The following is a 20,624-nucleotide window of genomic DNA, read 5'->3' on the forward strand; positions in this document are numbered from 1 at the left end:
GGGACGGTTAGAATTAGGCTTTGGGAGAGGACGGTTAGAGTTAGGCTATGGGAGGGGACGGTTAGAGTTAGGCTATGGGAGAGGACGGTTAGAGTTAGGCTATGGGAGAGGACGGTTAGGGTTAGGCTATGGGAGGGGACGGTTGGGGTTAGGCTGTGGGAGCGGTGGGTTACGGGTAGGGTTAAAACGTGATCCATCGGGATTCTGAACGTTGAAGAGCCGCTGTTGGCATTCTGATCGTCGGGACCCCAATCACCAAGATTCAGATACCCCCGGATCACAGAACTATACATTGCAGTTGTATGATGATGCTACCAGTTCTTGAAACTTATAATAGTTTGCTTTATATGTTTAAAGTGGTAGTAGCATTAGACTTACATTGTAGGTCCAAGATCTTTAGAAAAACACACATGACCTCCACAATGCTGATTACTTTTCTTGATTACTTTTCTTGTTTACGGAGAAAAAATAGGAGCATGAAAACTTGTCAGATGGGACCTGGACTTTTTTTTCCCACAGTATCGCTCAGCATGATATATAAAAGCCAGCCATTGACAGCGCCCACCAACAGTCATTACTGTTCCTGTGGGTTTTCCTTATCCAGATACATCCATCACCAGGTAATGTAAATGCTTTTTCCAAATTACTGTACATTTTTTGTTTTTATGTTTTGCACTCACTAGATCGGCCTGTCTGTACATACGTATTTGTGAAATTAGGGCTACGCACACTTGCAGAATGATATCACATCATTCCGAACACCAACAAACAAGGGCGACTTTGTAGGGATGATTTTATAATACACGAGCAATGCAATTATAAGTATAAAGGTGGTCATTCCGAGTTGTTTGCTCGCTAGCAGTTTTTAGCAGCAGTGCAAACGATAAGCCGCCGCCCTCTGGGAGTGTATTTTAGCTTCGCAGAAGTGCAAACAAAAGGATCGCAGAGTGGCTACAAAAAAAAATTGTGCAGTTTCAGAGTAGCTCAATAGCTACTCCTAGCTTGCGATCACTTCAGACCATTCAGTTCCGGATTTGACGTCACAAACACGCCCTGCGTTCGCCCAGCCACACCTGCGTTTTTCCTGGCACGCCTGCGTTTTTTCGAACACTCCCTGAAAACGGTCAGTTGACACCCAAAAAAGCCCACTTCCTGTCAATCACTCTGCGGCCAGCAGTGCGACTGAAAAGCTTCGCTAGACCCTGTGTGAAACTACATCGTTCGTTGTAATAGTACGACGCACGTGCGCATTGCGCCGCATATGCATGCACAAAAGTGCCTTTTTTTTGCCTGATCGCTGCGCAGCGAACGAAAGCAGCTAGCGATCAACTCGGAATGACCCCCTAAAGCGGGAATCAGAGTGATAGCGTAACGCTACCTCCCTGCTTCTTGGTTTGGGTTCTTTGCATTCCGGAGCTGGGTACATACAACAGCTTAGTAGCTCCCATAGAATCTTAAGGTGGTTGCTCTGCGGATGGTAATGGAGGTACCATGGCAGGTATCGGCAAAATATCTGCTGCAATCTCTCCTTAAATACCAGGAATCCTTCAAATTTGTGCGTACCCCCAGAAAACGGGTGTTTTCAGGAGATATCCCACTTTAATGTGCAGAAGTGACGTTTTTTTGCTTCATTGCTGCACAGCGAACATTTTCAGCTAGCGATCAACTCGGAATGACCCCTAAAGTGCAGACTCTTATATAATATGTCAGTTGTGATGTCATACTTGCAGGATGATAGATATTGTACTATAAATTATTAGTGGTGTTGGCAAGTACGTCAGACTGCATAAAAGCAATTGGCGTGTGTGGTCTTGTATCTATATATGGCTATAGAAAGTATTTGGACCTTTGATACCTTTATTATGTACAGTAGGGGGTCATTATTCAGCGTATACATGCATGATGCATGTACGTACGGGATCCAATGTATAGACAGTGTCTAGATTGACAGTCAATAGGTGGAACCCATATGGTCGGCATGCATTAATATGGTCATAAGGTCGACGAGATTAAAAGGCCGACAGGTAAAAGGTAGACAGTGCTTAAGGTCGACAGGTTCAAAAGGTTGACTTGATGGTCAGCAGGAATAGTAACCGTGCCTGAAGCGTGGTGAGCGAAGCGAGACGACGAGGGTATACGTTTGCAATAACTGTGGTCACATATGATGAAACAGAGAAAATGACACTCAAACCACTTGTGTCAACCTTTTTTGTGGCGGCCAATTTCCATGTCGACCTTTTCTACTGTCTACCTTTTCTACTGTCGACCTTTTGGCCCTGTAGACTTAATTCATGTCGACCATATGGGGTCGACCTAATGACTGTCTATCTAGTTACTGTAGTCCTTCTATACCACACCTGCATATACAGCTTTCGCGAACCACTATAACCGAGTGATGCATGATGGGAGTTGTGGTTCCAAAGCACCAGGATAGACAACGTTCTGCCATGGATTGTAAACAATACCGGGCATGACTCAGACATTCCGATATTCACGCAGTTGAGCGATTATCTGTGATCTGCGTGTGCATCGGAGCCGCACTGCGTATGGGCTTGCAGTTGCAGTTCGGATTTATTTGCAGCGTGATTGACAGTTAGGGAGCGTTTGGGGGAGGCCGTAGGGGAGTGGCATCAAAAATGCAGGCGTGTCATGGCCATTTCCAAGCTGCGTGTCAGCCTGCGTCTGCGATCCGGTACGCAGATATCCTGGCTCCTCAGTACAGGCAGCCATGCTGCGTGACATTTGCACATACTCGCACAGCGGCTGCGCACAGATTCACAGCTGTGATTGTATTAGCATACATCTCTGAAGCAGGCCCCCTGTCCTGTAACCCTATACACCTGCACCGCTGGCCGTCAGCCACTGGATTCCTGAACTCACTCCATCCTCTGGATAGGTATTAGTATTCACCTTTTCATTTACCGTGCAGCTAAAAACACCTTGATAATACTGTGTTGTATTTCCCCTGCACTTAGGAGAAATGAAAGCCGTGTCTCTTCTTGTGGTGCTGGCCGCCTGCTTTCTGCAGTCTGGGTTTACTTTCAAAATCGCCTCCTTTAACATTGAAAGATTTGCAATTGCCAAGGTTGAGGACCCCGTTGTGTTAAGCCGTCTCATTCAGGTAAGAATGTGGGCTATGATAACAAGATAATCTTTTACTTCATGGGGTCTGTTCAATTGAAGTCGGAATTGCCGTCAAAGTCGGAAAGACGGCAGCTTACGACTTTTTTTGGTCGAATCAAGATTTGGCCTATTCAATGGAGCTGCCATTTTTCCGACTTGTCGGAAAACACGTGGATAGGCGGATTAGCAGCGGATCTACGTGTTTTGTCGAATTAGTGGCCAATTCCAACAGTTTTTTGGCCCGTTTTCGACAATGCTGATCCGACTTCAAAAAAAGTCAGATCAGCAGTATTGAAAAATAAACGGGCAAAACCTGTCGGAAATGCCCGCTAATTGAATACTGCACTGTCGGAGAGGATCCAACATGCATTGAATAGACCCTCATGTCTATAAAATGTTTACAGGCTAATAGGACTATTTATTAACCGCTTGCCTGGCATGGTCGCATCAGATGCGACCATGCCTGCAAGTGCTCTATCTGACCTGGTCGCACAGGATGCGACCAGTCAGATAGAGAGTGTTAGCAGCGGCAGGGAAGATAACCTTCCCTCCGCTGCTGCTGTCAGAGGGACCGGAAGGTCCCTCTGCCTCCCTGCACTCTCCCCGTGTGCCTACCGTGCTGCCGATCACTGCTGATCGGTCAGCACGGCAGGTTCCCCCCCTCCAGTAGCTGCAGACAATGGCAGCCGCTGGGGAGTGTAAATGAACCCTCCCAAGCCACCCCCAGACCCCCCCTGTATACCTGCAGGCTGTCCCGGCTTGGTTGGTTCTAAATCGGAGTGGGAGAAGGGACCTTCTGACGTCACTAGGGGAGGAGACACGTCACCAGGGGGAGGAGCTACGGCCGAACAGGGTACCAGAAAAGTACCCTTGCGGGCTTGCTTCGCTCGCCATGCTTAGGGCTCGGTTCACGAACCGCTCCGCTTCGCTCGCCACCTGATTACTAAAGGTGATAATTGGTGGTGTGGATAGTAGAGGACCTATCCCGCTGGCCTAGCTCCTCCCCCTTGTGTCGTGCCTCGTAAACGGTCCCTTAGGCCACTTGAATCTAGCATCAACTGTCTCGGCTTTCAGAATGAAAGCCGTGATGATCGCGATGTTCCCGATGTTCCGATGGTCACACTGTTCCTGATCGATGATTCGATGTTTGGGGGGGGGATATATTTTTTCCCCCTTTTTTTTTTTTTTACTAAAATCATTTGGGATAGGGTTAAATTCATGTTCTTTACCTAATTCACTCATAAAAAACCCCAACAATTTCGGAGCGGTTTTCAGATAAATAAATCGTCATTTAAGTGGTTAAAACACATGCTAGGGCATTGAGGTAATAATGTTTATACAGTATCCTGAGGTTCATCCTATTGGGTTAATTACAATTCTCTATAAAAAAAAGTTTTCCACAAGGGCTGCTATTCTGTGGCCTGCGGAACATAGTGTAAGTAAGCTCAAATACAATTGAAAAAGATGGTTATTTCAAGGAATGCACATTAACTTAATGGGTGGTATGCGTCAAAGGTCATTTTGCAGTCAAACCTCTAAAATGCCATTTTTTCTGAGGTTTGGAGGCATCTCGCGTATGCACCAAGCTCTGGAACAGGATACATTCCGGAGCTTGGACCAGGTGTGTAACGTCATCTATAGATGGCATTGCCTAATAGAATCCTACGGGCTTCTGTTTGCAATGTGCTCTGAGAGGGAACCAATCGGATCTGCCCATTGTGTACGCATCATCACAAACCCGGAAGCCTCCACACCACAAAGGGCAGCTCTTATTGGGAGCTTAAATCTTCATGCATATTCCGTTATAAACACCAATTTGTAGGCAGTCAGTGGCGGAATGCATTGTATTCAAAATCCGATGCTTGATGCATCTCACCCAATATGTGTTACTGTATATCACTATTACTACTTAACTTTATTATCTACTATATATGTATACTTATATTAATTAATTAATTAATATAAATATTCATGTAAATAAATGATTAAAAACCAGCAAAATAGTAAAACATAGAAAGACAAGGTAGAAAAAACTGATATTAAAATTGTGAGCTGCGCGTCATATTATGCATACTGGTTAGAGTATTTCAAACAAATGTGTGTGATTAAGATTAATTATATACTGTAGTAGACTATTTATTAATTAGGAACGTTAAATAATTAACTATCTGAAATGGTGAATGTAGTTAGCCACTAACATTATATGTGGGTAGTCTACACACACACACACACACACACACACACACACACACACACACACACACACACACACACACACACACACACACACACACACACACATAATGATGAAGTCACATCGGCGGTCAGGGCAGGGCCAGTTCTAGCCATTGTGGCGCCCCGGGTGAAAATAGGGGCGTGGCTTCATAAAGGGGCATGGTCAGGTATGCCCCCAGTAGAGTTGTGCCCCCATTTGTGCCCCCTGTAGAGTTGTGCCCCGTTTGTGCCACTCACAAAAAAAAAAAAAAATTTTTTTAATTAATACTCACCATCCCCGCTCCTGATTCCCGACCACTGCTGACCTCCATCTCCAGCCGCTGGCGCCGCTCCTCTGATCTATGGGAGAGACGTCATGACGTCTCTCCCATAGCACAGCATAGACGCTAGAGGTCAATCATGACTCCTAGTGTCTATGTGCCACTCCCACAATGCCGTGCGGTGCGCTGTGACAGCACAGAACCGGGGGGCACCACTAGTAGCGGATCTTGCTATGGCAGCGGCGCCCTCCGGAAGGCGGCGCCCTGGGCAAAAAACCCGTGTGCCCGTAGCAAGATCCGCTACTGGGTCAGGGGGCATATACAGGCTCTGATAAGAAATAGCTGCGTTTACCTCCACCATGGCAATGTACAGCAGTATAATAAATTGCAATCAGGGCCGGCAACAGAAATTCTCTGGCCCGGTACAATGATTATATATATTATAAAGCTCAATGGAATTTGCTGCGCTATATAAGAAACTGATTTATATATATATACATATATATATATATATATATACCCTCCTTCCTCCTCCACACACCCCACAGTCTGTGTCTCCCCAATGACTCCATGATGCATTCCCAGCTCCCCCAGCCCAAAGCCCTGTATCCCCTCACCTATCCACTCTTACCTCAGGGAGCACAGCAGGCCCCACCAGAAAAGGCGGGTATGGGACTCAGGGTCGACAGTGTCTAGGTCGACACACGGTGCAATAATTGGGGTTCCCCGTTACTTTACGAAGAAAACGACACCAAAAAAAACATTAAAAAACTCATGTTGACCTTTTTCCACGTCGACCTTGTTCAAGTTGACCTAATGGTCGCGTTGACCTATTTCCTGTGTTGACATACTCAATGTCGACTAATAGGCGTCGACCTAATGTGTGTTGACCTAGACAGTGTCGACCTAGAGTCCGGATACGGAAGAGGCATGGGATTCCTGGCCAGCGGAGCTGCTGCCGTGTCCTGTAACTGCCTGTAACAGAGCTCGACGCGGAAGAGCGGGTGCACACTTGCGCTGCACAGTACTGTGTGTCAGAGGATCCTGTCATAGCCTTGGGGCCCCTCTGATCTTTGGGGCCCAGTACAAGTGTCCCCTTTGACCCCGCCGTGTCACCTATTAAACAAATAGCACACGCTGTATAGGACCCATGTTACCATAACGACACAATAAAGACCCACTTCATACCAAACCCAGCCTAATCTCACCCTAACCCTCTCTCCCATGCCCGGTCTACCCCATCTGTGTCACCCCTGTCTGTCTGCCCCTCCCCTTTAGAATGTGAGCTCTCACGAGCAGGGTCCTCGTCCCTCATGTGCTTATCCTTTTCTTACTTTAATAATCCTCAACTGCCCAAATCCCGCAGTTCTCGGCCACCTGATACTTATCTGAGTGTCGTCTACTGGTGTAGTTATGCTTAGTTCCCCTGTACTTGTCCTATATTGTCTTCAACTGTAAGTCACTGTTTTCCTGTTTTGATTATTTGTTTATGTACTCTGCGGAGGAACCCTTGTGGCGCCATATAAATAAAGGATAATAATAATAATAATAATAATACATCCAGCCCCAATACACCATGTAGCGGGAGATGTCCCGTGCAACTCTACTAACGTTATGTGTCTTTTTTTTTCCATCTTATTCGCAACGCAATGCGACTAGGACGCACAATGAGACTACGCTGATTAATGTGATACACGACACTTTAATAAATTCTCGTTCAAACCCATCGGTGCGACGGTATTAAGATTACAAATCCATTTAGACTCTAGCCAGATCTAGGGATGGCCATCGGTACCACATCCATCGATGGTTGCCATCGATGGTTGTTTTAGCTGGAACCATCAATGGTTAGAAAGTATGTTATCATATACCATTGATGGTTCCCGTTATCAAATAGCTGCGCAAGCGCAGAAGATGCTTTTGCTGGATAAATTCAGCCAGCAAAAGTTCTTCTGCGCGTGTTTTCCCGGCGGCTGGCTCACTGTGTGCCAGCCTGTGACATTGCGTGTGGCCACAGTTAGCTGTGCATTGCGGGTCACTTCACTGACTGTGCTGCAGAGGCAGGGAGGAGACTGTCATTGACTTCTCCCTGAAAAAAAGACAACACCCGCCCGCAGAGGCAGGGCAAGGTGCAAGTAGCCGCCTTCCCTGCTTATGAAGCTAGTTACAGTGGGCGGGGAGGGGCGGAGCTGTTGAGTGACTGACAGGTGACAGCTGAGATGAGCGGCCTATGCTGCGGCTGCTGCTGACTCTGCTGCAGGGCTGTAAATCTAACTGAAGACTGTGGCAGCACACAGCGCAGCAGTGGTGGGTGGCAGCAGCTACTGTGAGTAGTGACTGAGTGTTGTGGGCACATAAAAAAAAACATTGCCATAGGCCTCCTACTCACCATCGATGGCAGAAATCCATTGATGTCTCTGCCATCGATGGTAAAAACATTCACCATTGACCATAAACCATTGATTTCAATTCATCGAAGGTTGATGGCCATCCTTAGCCGGATCAGCTTTCTTGCTCCATCACCTCCTCTGCTCAGCGAGAGTACCTGAACCACAATTTTATATCTTAATGTTGCTAAAGAATGCCTTGCTGAGACAAAATACCATTCCACAGGCTGTTCCACATCCTTACCCTCTAAGCCGTAGAGGGTCTTGTGGGTGTATCAGAAGGCGGATGTCTGCCGGCAGACACTCGGAGTCAGCAGCGGTGGTCAGCATTTGAAGCGTGTTCCCAATCCGTTGCTCGGCGATCAACGCGTTTCGCCTGTAGCACAGGATCCTTCCTTGCTTCAAACGCTGACCACCGCTGCTGACTCCGAATGTCTGCCGGCAGACATCCGCCTTCTGATACACCCACAAGACCCTCTACGGCTCATAGAACACCAGCAAAATCCAGAAATAGCGGTGAGTGACATTTGGATTCATCCATATCAACTACTACTGCCTTATCACTGCTTACAAAGACCTTGCTGGAAAGACTGTCACTTTGTATCAAAGTTTGGACACATAAAAGACTGTTCCTGGATACAAATACCACACAGGATCTTCTGTTATTAAGCACTCACGTACCAGCTTAGTAGAATAAACCGCATGTGCGTTTCTACTAAGGAAAAATGCTTTTTTCTATTTTTAATATTTTTATTTTTATTATTATTTTTTCCTTTTTATTCTTATATATGTTTTGTCCAGTGTCCCATTTGTACGTATACCGGTATTAGGAATTAGTTCAAATTACATATTATAATACACCTTCACGCACACATCAGGTGTTGATGTGTATTTATTTCTAAGTAACTTTTTACGTATATATACCAGTTTTTGTTGTTATACATAGTACCATCTGCAACCCATTCTTTACCATTTGACATCATAATCAGATAATTATATATTGTGTTTTATGCTCTTAAAGAAAAATAAAATTTATACCTTTTTTCAAACCATTTTCCATACTGTTTCTTGTGTGACAGCGCTGGGAGGTACTACTCTTTCCTGAAGTAATTAATGCCCATAATCTTTTGGAATGTTGCTAATGGAAGATCTTGCTGTATTAACACGACTCACTAGTGGTAGGGTAGGTTGCTCAGGTTTCTTAATAGACATTTGTTTCAAGGAATAACTAGTGGCTTAAATCTTGCTGCCTCTAATTAATTTCGTGAGTAACCTCTTTCTAGAAAAATTGTTAACATCTTGTTCATTTGAACCCTCATCTCCTACTCATCACTGGTTAACCTCTTTATTCTCAAAAATTGGGAGAAAAGCAAGCACTTTTCCATTGCAAGGAGGTGGTGATTACTCGCATGCAGAATTGAGTTCATGTCTGTACGTTTTGTGTACGTGCTAGTTTTAAAGCCTTGAGGGATCTTCTGCATTGACACATCCAACAATTTACCATGTTCTCACTACATGAGCACCAGAATATTGTCAATGAAACGGGTATAGAACAATATCCTTGTTGAGAATACTGGGTTTTGAGTAAATAATCTGCGTTCAATTGAGAACATGTAGACATTTGCCAATGCAGTGACTACATTTGAGCCCATCGCACAGCCCTATAGTTGAAGGTAATGTCCAATATCTAAATCAAATCACCCTTTGCCTTCAAAACAGCATCAGTTCTTCTAGGTACACTTGCACACGGTTTTTGAAGGAACTTGGAAGGGAGGTTGTTCTAAACATCGTGGAGAACTAACCACAGATATTCTGTGGATGTAGGCTTGCTCAAAATCCATCTGTCTCTTCATGTAATCCCAGACAGACTCGATGATGTAGAGATCAGGGCTCTATGAGGCCATATCACCACTTCCAGGACTCATTGTTCTTATTTACGCTGAAGATAGTTCTTAATGACATTTACTGTATGTTTGGGTTCGTTGTCCTGCTGCAGAAAAAAATTGAACCAATCAGATGCCTCCTTGATGGATAAGTACATGCCTTATTTTCTCAGCATTAAGAACACTATTAATCCTGAACAAATCCCCAACCTCACTTGCTGAAATGCAGTACCAAATCCAGCCTGTCTGAATATTATTAAGTATTGGCCGCCATTCATAAATGTTAACCCAATTGTTCAAATAGACTATATTATTATTATTATTATTATTACATTTTATTTATAGGGCGCCACAAGTGTTTCGCAGCGCCGTACAAAGGACAGTACAGGGAGACAAAACTTAGCATAACAGTAAATAAATAACAAAAATGGAGTGCAGGTAACAAAGAGCACCACAATTCTCAAAACATAATACAGCTTAGATGTAAGTAGCGAAGGAGTAATCATTGTACTACTTGGGGCTGGCGGCCATAGATAGAGATGAGCCTTTACCAGCAGGAGAAAAAGCAGGTAAAGATGGTCGCTGAGTGAAATGTGTCAAGAAGAGGGCTTAGACAAGAGGAAAGAGGGCCCTGCTCTGAAGAGCTAACAATCTAGTGGGGAGGGGCAACAGACAGATGACATGAGGTGCAAGCAAGCAGGTAACGTGTATGACATAATATCTGGAGTACCCCTCTGAGGAAATTCCAGCCTTGGTGTTAGCTATTTCTTTGGGAATACTGTCATCGGCACTGCTTCTATCTGAATTCCCCTTTGAGTTCCCCATTTCAGTTCATTGATGTATGGACTTGACACTGCTATCAGCTAATTGCTGCCTTTGCACCTTGCGATTCTGCTTCTGGGATATGTATCCATATTAAGCTGCACATCACGTGTGGATACCTTAAACTTGAATACCAGCACAAGTTGAACAAAGGCTTCCACATTGGCCAAATAAACTCTTGGACCTACATTGTAACCTGGATTTTTGTTGATTAAAAAGATCCTGAGTACATGGCTCTGTTGAGCCATTAAGACCAATGGTGATTTGCATGCCAATCCTGTAGTTAAGCACAGATTAATTAACACTTGGATCTACTGCACCACAATAAGCCTTTTGGACTAATTGGCAGTTCAACTGATTTGTTTCTTGGGAGGAGCTCTGCAGAATTGTATTCACTACGTCCTTTCCAGTGAGTACAATCTTATCACCATATGGACTTCATCATATTAATGTAATGGTGAGACAATTGCTGGTTACCGATCCACTCTCCACTGTCTCAGGTATTTTTGGATACAAGTTTATTTTTATTTTGGCTTATTGTTATTTATATCCTTTTTATATGTTCGCTTGCACTTTCAATATTTACATACAGAGTCATTGTATTGTTGTAAGTGTAATTCTGCAGTGCACACTGCCATATTTTAGTCTCACGTGATTATATTATTTCTATATGTCTATATGTAAATTGCTGTGCATTGTTGGTAATGTAATGCCAGTATTAATAAATGTTGTTATTATGTTGTTATCAAAAGCTACAGCATTATCTGGTATTTTTTTAATTAATCATTTAATACACAATGAACGTAGCGCTATTAAATATCTTTTTCTTGTCTGTTGACATATTGGTTGTCGGCCTTAGGGCCATGTCGACATTCTGACTGTCTTCTGAACGTCGACCATTCATACTACACTCCTCCAGGGGGCGTGCTATACTTACATAAGCATGCCCTTATATTACAGAACTTTGGGCCTAATTCAAACCTGATCGCTAGCAGGCGTTTTTTGCATCCCTGCGATCAGGTAGTCGCCGCCTACAGAGGGAGGGGGAAATCGCTGTGCAGGTGTGTGATCACAAGTGCAGAGAGCTGCACAAACAGAAGTTTGTGCAGTCTCTGCACAGCCCAGGACTTACTCTTCCAGTGCGATGATCGGAGCCGGAGCTGACGTCAGAATCCCTCCCTTCAAACTCCTGGTCCCTCCCGCGTTTCTCTGGACACTCCTTAAAAACGGTCAGTTGACACCCACAGACGGCCTCTTCCTGTCAGTCACCTTGCGATCGCCCGTGCGATTGCTTTTCTCGCACCATCCCAGCGCTACCCGGCGCTCCCTGTCACTGCGGACCGACGCTCCTGCCCATTGCAGTGCATACGTATACGCAGTTCAGACCTGATCGCAGGCCGTACGAAAACGCAGCCTAGCAATCAGGTCTGAATTAGGCCCTTAATCTTCTGTCATCTGATCACCCCCGCAAGCATAAGGGTCGTCACACTAGTCTAGAGATGGACGTATTTTGCTGTGTTTGACTTAGCACAAGATCTGTTCATTTACACTTCAAGAATTATCTGTCGCTGTGATGGAAAGTCTCTGCTATCGCTGCGCTTTGTTAAATAGATCATTCACTATGTACTGAAAAGGACAGGAACACTTGTATTACATATCATCCATCTCCTCAACCCTACAAGTGGCAGCGTTCTTTCCATCCATGTCCAGATGCGGGCTTTTGAGATCCCAGTGCCGGCATTACGATCCAGGGGGGGTCATTCCGAGTTGATCGTAGCCCTGCAAAATTTTGAAGGGCTACGGTCAGGAACTCAGACATGTGGGGGGACACCCAGCACAGGGCTGGTCTGCCCCGCATGTCAGGTTCGACTTCCCCCAGCAGAAGTGCAAAAGCATCGCACAGCGGCAATGCTTTTGCACTTCAAGAGTAGCTCCCGCCAGTGCAGCTTTTGCGTTGGCTGGACCGCGCCCACAAAACGGCGCCCAAACGCCGCCGTTCCGCCCCCTCCCGTCTCTGCCTGTCAATCAGGCAGAGGCGATCGCTATGGAACAACAGCCTTCGGCTGTCTCATATGCGCACTTCTTGCCTGTTCGCTGCGCTGCGATGATCAGCAGCGAGAGAACAGGTCAGAATCATCCCCCTTGTTGGGATCCCGGAGTCGGTATTCCGAGCAGTGTCAGGATTCCGGCGTCAATGTTTTAACTGCCGGGATCCTGAGTGCCGGGACCCGGACCTGGTCCCCCAGGTAACACTTTTGTATCTAGGTGTAGCATGGCCATTTATCTCCCCCCCCCCCCCCCCCAAGAGAGATAAGACTTTCATTTAGTAACACATTAAAACAAATACTGTGTATTTTTAGTTCATGGATAGTACGGACCTCATATACAGTTTAACATTTGTCAGTCTTCTATCGCTGTTTTTTTTTTAACCAAGTAATTTTTAACTGTAAATTTCTGCTAAACAAGCCCCTATAGGAAAAGTCTAGGGGCCCTAGTTATCACAATTCTCTTTTAACACGGATGTAATTAATTATTGACACCCAAATTTACAACCTGAAAATTACAAATTTTCACAGGGATTTAGCAAAAGTTCATTTCCGGGACACAGGCTCAGATCAGAGCCCGTCTCGGACCAAAGCGGGAATCAGAGTGACAGCGTAACGCTACCTCCCTGCTTCTTGGTTTGAGTTCTTTGCATTCCGGAGCTGGGTACATACGACAGCTTAGTAGCTCCCATAGAATCTTAAGGTGGTTGCTCTGCGGATGGTAATGGAGGTACCATGGCAGGTATCGGCAATATCTGCTGCAATCTCTCCTTAAATACCAGCAGGAGTCCTTCAAATTTGTGCGTACCCCCAGAAAACGGGTGTTTTCAGGAGATATCCCACTTTAATAAATATTCCCAGCACCGTAACTAGGTTGTGTGGACAGTGCTGTTGCACAGAGCACAGGGCTCTTGGAGCGGCAACGTTGCTGCCCCACGGCCTTTGCTTCTGACTGGCAGGGTATCCGGTGCAGCACCATGCAGCCAGTCATTTCAGCACTCCAGGCAGGCACCCTGCTGTCTGTATAGCCGCGTGGAGTGTCCTCAGGATGTTCCGGGTAGTGCTGCACTTCCTGGTGCCGGTGGCCCCATCCTTTTTGTGTGATGTCATGACATCATGAGCTTATGGGGCGGGGCCGGCACAGGGCGCTTTGGAACCCTGTCCAGCGGTGCAAGTGGGCGGGTACCGTCCTTATACGTAATGCCCCCATAGTATCGTCCTTATACGTAATGCCCCCCGTAGTATCGTCCTTATACGTAATGCCCCCCGTAGTATCGTCCTTATACGTAATGCCCCCCGTAGTATCGTCCTTATACGTAATGCCCCCCGTAGTACCGTCCTTATACGTAATGCCCACCAGTAGTAGCGTCCTTATACGTAATGCCCCCGGTAGTACCGTCCTTATACGTAATGCCCACCAGTAGTAGCGTCCTTATACGTAATGCCCACCAGTAGTAGCGTCCTTATACGTAATGCCCCCCGTAGTACCGTCCTTATACGTAATGCCCCCCGTAGTATCGTCCTTATACGTAATGCCCCCCGTAGTATCGTCCTTATACGTAATGCCCCCCGTAGTACCGTCCTTATACGTAATGCCCACCAGTAGTAGCGTCCTTGTACGTAATGCCCCCCGTAGTACCGTCCTTATACGTAATGCCCCCCGTAGTACCGTCCTTATACGTAATGCCCACCAGTAGTAGCGTCCTTGTACGTAATGCCCCCCGTAGTATCATCCTTATACGTAATGCCCCCCGTAGTACCGTCCTTATACGTAATGCCCCCGTAGTACCGTCCTTATACGTAATGCCCCCCGTAGTATCGTCCTTGTACGTAATGCCCCCCGTAGTACCGTCCTTATACGTAATGCCCACCAGTAGTAGCGTCCTTATACGTAATGCCCCCGGTAGTAGCATCTATAATGCATGCACACATCTAACACAAATACCCCCACCATACACACACACACATACACACACACACACACACACACACACACACACCCCGACACACACACCATACACTCCCCACACACACATATACACCCCCCCACCATACACTCCCCACACACAAACACCCCCACCATACACACACACCACACACACACACTCCGACACACCCACCATACACTCCCCACACACACACATACACACCCCCACCATATACACACACATTTTTCTCTCGCCCTCCACGTGCCAAGTCTGACAGCCAGGCCACCACTGTTGACGCTCCCCCTGTCAGCAGCCTGGTCCCATGTAGCCCCGCACCCTCCACACCGTGTAGCTCCGCCCATCATGATGGCTAGCTCCACCCCCTTTCCGGGACCCGCAACCCGCACTGCACACAGCCAGAGCCGCTTCACAGGGAGAGGGAGGAGGCTACAAGCTGCCGGCGCTGCTCCCTGTCATGCAGTGACAGGCACAGAAGCCGGCAGCAGGGGACATGCGGCAGGCACAGCAGCGGGGATGCAAGGCAGGTAGAGCGCCTCTCCTGCCTGGCGCCTACCTGCTTTGCATCCCTTCGCTGAGCGGGTAGCGCCGGGCCTGAATGTATATCTGGCACGCTGGGGGCAATGTGTATCTGGCACTGTGGGGCAATGTGTATCTGGCACTATTGGGATCATATGTGTGTAACCCAATGGTTAAATAAGATTAAAATAAGTATAAAGATGTAATACATGTATGTGTATATAATGTATTTATATGAGAATAATATGTATCTGATACATGGACTGGGAAAATTAATATGTATATAATATATATATATATATATGGATACTATGCGCTTGTGATAAAGCCTGAGAAAATGTTCTAGTAAGAGACTTGAGGGGGGAGAATATGCTAGAAGTCCCTCGCGGAGAAGAGGGAGCCAACAACCGTTGGAAAAAGGGGTTTAACAGTCAGACTGGGGATCAATGCGGGGGAGAGCCCGGACTGAGAGGTAGCTCCGGCGGAGGTCAGGACACGGAGAGACCGTAAACGGGACCGTATTAAGAAAGGAGCGGAGAGCACCGAGGCTGTGAAGGACGCTGGATTGTGGATCAAGCAACAAATGCCGGAGCCCTTACCTGATAGCCCAGCCATCGGAACGGAGCCCCGTGTGACCACGGCAATTCACAAAGTGCATCATAGGTGAGAGGGGCCGGTGGCAGAAAGAGATAGGGCTCAGGGACAGCAGCTACGGGAGAGACCCGACGACGCAGCGTCACACCCGAGGAGGAGTTGGGGAGTGGGCATTCATTAAATGAGAGGTGATTGCTCCATACACCCATCGATCATACCTCACTCCCCAATAGGAGTTGGGGGAGTGGGCATTCATTAAATGAGAGGTGATTGCTCCATACACCCATCGATCATACCTCACTCCCCAATAGGAGTTGGGGGAGTGGGCATTCATTAAATGAGAGGTGATTGCTCCATACACCCATCGATCAAACCTCATTCCCCAATAGCATTCTTCCCATGAATTTATACAGCTCATCAGCATATGAATGGATCTCAGACTCCCTCTAGTGGGAAATCGGTATAAAATAAAAGTATAAATACTGAAACCATTATAATATGCTTACTAGACTATAGCAGCTTATCTATACTTACAACACAGGAGAAACTAAGTGTAGATTTGAGTATGTACTAAATCACATAAGAGTAAGCCTATTAAATTTATAGAGATAATACAGCATCTTTAATTCAGAAACAACTACGGAGGACAAAGAGAGAAAGTATAGCTTTCAACGCCTGTGTTATCATTAACTACAAGAACAATAGACTGAAATACTACCAAATTGAGACCCCTATTACTCGGGAGTAACACTTAAGTAGGTACTGTTTAAACATTTATTTAAGCTAATCCGAAATAGGATAAATATCGGAAGATTGTGACTTTTATATTCGTTTCTTCTTTATTGAACACACCTGTGAATTATTAAGGTAGTTAAACGGAGAGACTGCATTAATACGGAGTGATACATACTCCCCGAGGACTGGGTTATAAGGAAGGAAAAGAAAAAGAATACACGATCGCTAAAGAAAGTTACAGAAAAGTTTGTGATTCAAATTCATTTCACAACAATAGCCCCAATCGTTAAAGTTAAGGGCCCCAACGAGCTCATCATTGACTTTAGAGTACCCGGGTCACTCTTAGGTTTTAAATATATTTAGTATAATATGAAATTTATGTAATATATATATGTTGGTAAAAGAATAAATCTAGTATTATTCTATATAAGAGTTATTACCTGTGTGAAATATATAAGTTATATTGAGTAAATGTATAATATTAAATTTGATATACTTACCACTTATCCTGATCTTGATAGTTAAGGAAAGTCAACTTGACGACTAAAAGAGAAAACAGGTAAACGAGGATAAATTGTATATAATTGATATCTTATCTCATATTGATATTCATTGGGCTTACCCAAGCAAGCCTATATACATTGTGACAAAGCTTGGGTGGAGGCACTATTATTGTAATCCTTTCATATTCATACTCCAAATTAGGGTTACATAAGTGGAGGCACTGCTGAGATCCCAGTAATTCTCAGTAGAAATAATTACATTGAGCAGCGTCAATGGAGGGGCTAACTGGAGAAGACGTATATAACTGGTGTCTGAAGAAGGGAGTAAATCCCAGAAAGTGTATTGGGATAGGAGGAGATTTATTGGATGATTCGGATGAAACTGTGTTAAGAAAAGTGGGTACCCTGTATGGTGTTATAAGACCAAAAATAATGGATAAGATGGATGATGAAGTAGGAAAGAAGATTGCTGTCCTGGTAGAAACGGAAAAAGAATTGGACGTGAATTTGATTCCATTAATGATAGTGGCCGATGAAGAAACAGGAAGAAGGTGGTCTATTATTGGTCCCAGTATCAGGGAAGAAGATACCACTAGTGCTCCCATCTCGGTAATGATCCCACCGGAGGGTGTAGATAGAGGAGAAGCTAGTGGCAATGGACACAGTGCTACCAATGTGAATGGCGGACAATTTGAGACCATGGTGGATCGAATGGTTTCCCAACTTGAGAGATGGCATTACGAAGGGAGTTATCGAAGGTTAAGGATATTCTCTGGTATCGTACCCGTGCCTACCGGGGAAGAACCATATGAAGCTTGGAAGGAGGCCGCTGTCCAACAAGCGGAGGAATGGCAGTGTCCAGATAAAATAAAGCGGCAAAGAGTAGTGGAGAGTCTACGTGGCCCGGCTATGGGGATAATACAAGCTGCTAGAAGAAGTAATCCAAATGCCACATTGGAAACATACCTGGAAGCTTTGGATTATGCGTATGGTACTTTGGAAGATGTAGGAGACTTGCTATCAAGACTGCATCATACGTTCCAAGAACCTGGCGAGAAACTGAGTGCCTATGTAATACGAATAGATAAATTATTGTATAAGATTGTAGAAAAAAAAGGAATCACTCGAGAAGAAGTGGATAAAAGTCGCATGAGACAAGTATTACGAGGCGCGCTAACAAATGATCCGGTAGCCCAGAAGTTGAGGTGTTCCGAGAAAAAAGAGCCACCCCCTGGATTCAATGAGATACTAAAAGAAATAAAACAAGAAGAAGTGCTGATTGAGATGAGGGAAAAGACGGTAAAGAAGGTTAAGGTGGTACAAACAGTGACTGAGACTTCCCCGTTGGAAGAAAGAATATTAAAGTTAATGGAAGAACAGAACAAGAGGATAGAGCAATTTATTGCTACTCAACACAATAACAACCCACCCCAAAATACTCCCTCTAGTGAGTCAACCCGGGGCGGGGGGAGAAGAGGTAGTTTTAATAGCAGGGGTTGTTTTAAGTGCGGAAGGATTGGTCATCGAGCTTTTGAGTGTAACCTGAATCGAAACTCAACCCGTATGTATAGTACTCCCTATCATAATACTGACAGCGAAGACCCGGATCAGGGAAACGGACAAGGGAGGCCCGTGAACCCCCCACAGGTCTCCTAGAAGTTGGTCGCTGTGCGATGGGGAACACATGGTGGAATGGAGTCCTGCCTGAGGGGTTGATGTAACCGGCCCCAATAATGGCTGCTAAAATAAACGGACACCATTGTAAAGTACTGGTCGATAGTGGTTCTCAAGTATCGATTTATATTTGAAGACTGGTACAAGAAACACCTCTCTGATGTACCCCTACAGCCATTATCTGGACTGGTGATATGGGGTTTGAGCGTAGAGAAATATCCGTATTTAGGATATATAGTGGCTAGTCTAGAGATTTATCGAGAAGGAGAAGAAAAGCTGCAAATACCCCTAATAGCGTTGGTTTGTCCAGAAGTCCCAGAGGGTAGGAGTGAGCCCCATATGATTATAGGGACCAACACCAGGATCTACTCTATTCTTATGGAATGGTTAGAGAAAGAGGAGAAAAGAACCAAAGTGCTATCTTATTTATGTGATGGTATAACTGAAATTGAACAGAAGGAAGACAGTAGCCCATTTGAAGTCTGTTTCGTGGGAAGTGAACTCGAGCATGCTGAAAGGTCACGATTAATCTCGGAATTGGAGTCTCGAGGGCCGGTTTTCTCCACAGGAGAGTGGGATTTGGGAAGAGCCAAAGGGATGGAACATTGTATTCGACTCACGGATACTACCCCCTTTCAAGAACGTTCTCGGAGAATAGCCCCGGCGGACTTTGAGGACGTGAGGAAACATCTGAAGGGTTTATTAGAAAACCAAGTAATAATGGAATCAAAGAGCCCATACGCCTCTCCGATTGTGATAGCACGAAAAAAAAATGGTAATATTCGAATGTGCATTGATTACCGAACCCTGAACCACCGGACAGTGACCGATCAGTATACTGTGCCCAGAATAGACGAGGCCTTAGATTGCCTACAAGGAAGTGTGTTGTTTTCGGTGTTAGATTTAAGAAATGGGTATTATCAAATACCAATGCGGCCTGAAGACAGAGAGAAAACGGCATTCATTTGCCCGCTAGGATTCTTCGAGTTCCTACAAATGCCCCAAGGAGTAAAAGGGGCACCAGCCACATTCCAACGTGCTATGGAAAATATAATCGGGGATATGAATTACCGGGAAGTGATAGTCTATTTAGATGACATTATTGTATTCGGGGCTACTCTCGAAGAACATAATCATCGACTTTTTAAAGTTCTAGATAGACTGATGGAAGGAGGTCTAAAATTGTCCGTAGATAAGTGTCACTTATGTCAGTCAAGGGTTAAATACCTAAGGCATATCGTTAGTAAAGATGGGATATCAACGGACCCAGACAAAGTACAAGCTGTGACGAACTGGCCTCGACCCACCAAACTGAAGGAGTTACGATCTTTCCTAGGATTCTGCGGATACTACAGGCGATTTGTACCGAATTACTCTGCCCAGGCAAAACCATTGACTGATCTGACCAAGGGATACCCCAATGCAGGGAAGAAAAAAAAATCAAATCTTACCATGAATGGGAAGTATCGCCAACCTAATGAACTATTCGGTGAACGATGGAATAATGAGTGTGAAGCGGCATTTGTAATGTTGAAGAAAAGTCTGACACATGCACCTGTTCTAGCATATGCTGACCCCAGTATACCATATGTCCTTCATATCGACGCATCGACTAATGGATTAGGGGGAGTACTATACCAACATCATTCTGAAGGACTACGGCCAGTATCATTTGCTAGTAGAGGTATATCCGAAAGTGAGAGGAGATATCCCGCACACAAATTAGAGTTTCTGGCATTAAAGTGGTGTGTAGTGGATAAATTCCACGACTATTTGTATGGAGTAAAATTTGAAATACACACTGACAATAACCCCTTAACTTACGTACAGACCTCGGCAAAATTGGATGCAACTGGGCACCGTTGGTTATCGGCATTGGCACTCTACGATTTCTCTTT

The 20,624-nt window shown here is 45.3% G+C and overlaps 1 protein-coding gene across 3 annotated transcripts in view; it reads left to right on the forward strand.

Moving 5' to 3' along the window:
• Nucleotides 1-334: 334 nt before the first annotated feature.
• Nucleotides 335-20,624, forward strand: part of LOC134947464 (deoxyribonuclease-1-like) — a 75,619-nt gene continuing 55,329 nt past the window's right edge. Inside the window, exons 1-2 of one of the 3 annotated variants that reach the window (XM_063935549.1) lie at nucleotides 335-620; nucleotides 2,976-3,121. In XM_063935549.1, the coding sequence (XP_063791619.1) occupies nucleotides 2,981-3,121 (141 nt within the window). In that variant the 5' untranslated portion in view covers nucleotides 335-620; nucleotides 2,976-2,980. Of the gene's footprint in view, nucleotides 621-2,975; nucleotides 3,122-11,115; nucleotides 11,211-20,624 lie in introns of those variants that run through there. The other 2 variants (XM_063935550.1, XM_063935552.1) reach the window with 2 other exon arrangements.

The sequence above is a fragment of the Pseudophryne corroboree genome, chromosome 8 (assembly GCF_028390025.1).
Source record: "Pseudophryne corroboree isolate aPseCor3 chromosome 8, aPseCor3.hap2, whole genome shotgun sequence".
NCBI classification, from domain to species: Eukaryota; Metazoa; Chordata; class Amphibia; order Anura; family Myobatrachidae; genus Pseudophryne; species Pseudophryne corroboree.